General features: G+C 41.4%; 1 protein-coding gene across 1 annotated transcript in view; it reads left to right on the top strand.

Annotated features, from left to right (window-relative positions):
• The first annotated feature begins 373 nt into the window (after positions 1-373).
• LOC105450651 overlaps positions 374-465 on the top strand; it is a 5,219-nt gene continuing 5,127 nt past the window's right edge. Inside the window, exon 1 of the mRNA XM_011690580.1 lies at positions 374-438. Coding sequence (XP_011688882.1) covers positions 374-438 — 65 coding nt within the window. The remainder of the gene's footprint in view (positions 439-465) is intronic.

Here is a 465-nt window from a genome sequence, read left to right as displayed (position 1 = left end):
TCTTATCTTACACGATCGCGTGATTGAATATTGCCCATTATCCAACGTTGTGCGCAAAATCACATAAATTGTCACGTCTACAAATATTCTCATCCGAGATAAAAACTGCGACAATTCGCGATGAGGACACAGTTTTGATAAATTACTCGTCATGATCGTACCTACGTTTGTAGATCTGCAAGGATTCACCGTTGGAAAGAGATTTATCGTAAAAGAAGTGGCTGTCCTGAGAAGAGGTACAGTTCTTTCGCATTACATTTTTGTGAGTCCTATGCCATGGAATTCTTTAACAAAATTCGACAAGTCTGGTGCTTCCTGGTTGATTGCTTATCACCATGGATTGAGATGGGAAGACGGGATGATTCCGTACAGCATGGCGAAACACCTGATTGCAACAGCTGTGTTTGGTGAAGAGGATGATACCGACGAGGCTATTGNGTACGTTAAAGGATATCAAAAAACGAG

This window comes from Wasmannia auropunctata, unplaced genomic scaffold (genome assembly GCF_000956235.1).
Source record: "Wasmannia auropunctata unplaced genomic scaffold, wasmannia.A_1.0 LD336059.1, whole genome shotgun sequence".
Classification (NCBI taxonomy): domain Eukaryota; kingdom Metazoa; phylum Arthropoda; class Insecta; order Hymenoptera; family Formicidae; genus Wasmannia; species Wasmannia auropunctata.
Note: the sequence above shows the minus strand (reverse complement) of the source record. Positions and strands in the feature narration are given on the sequence as shown.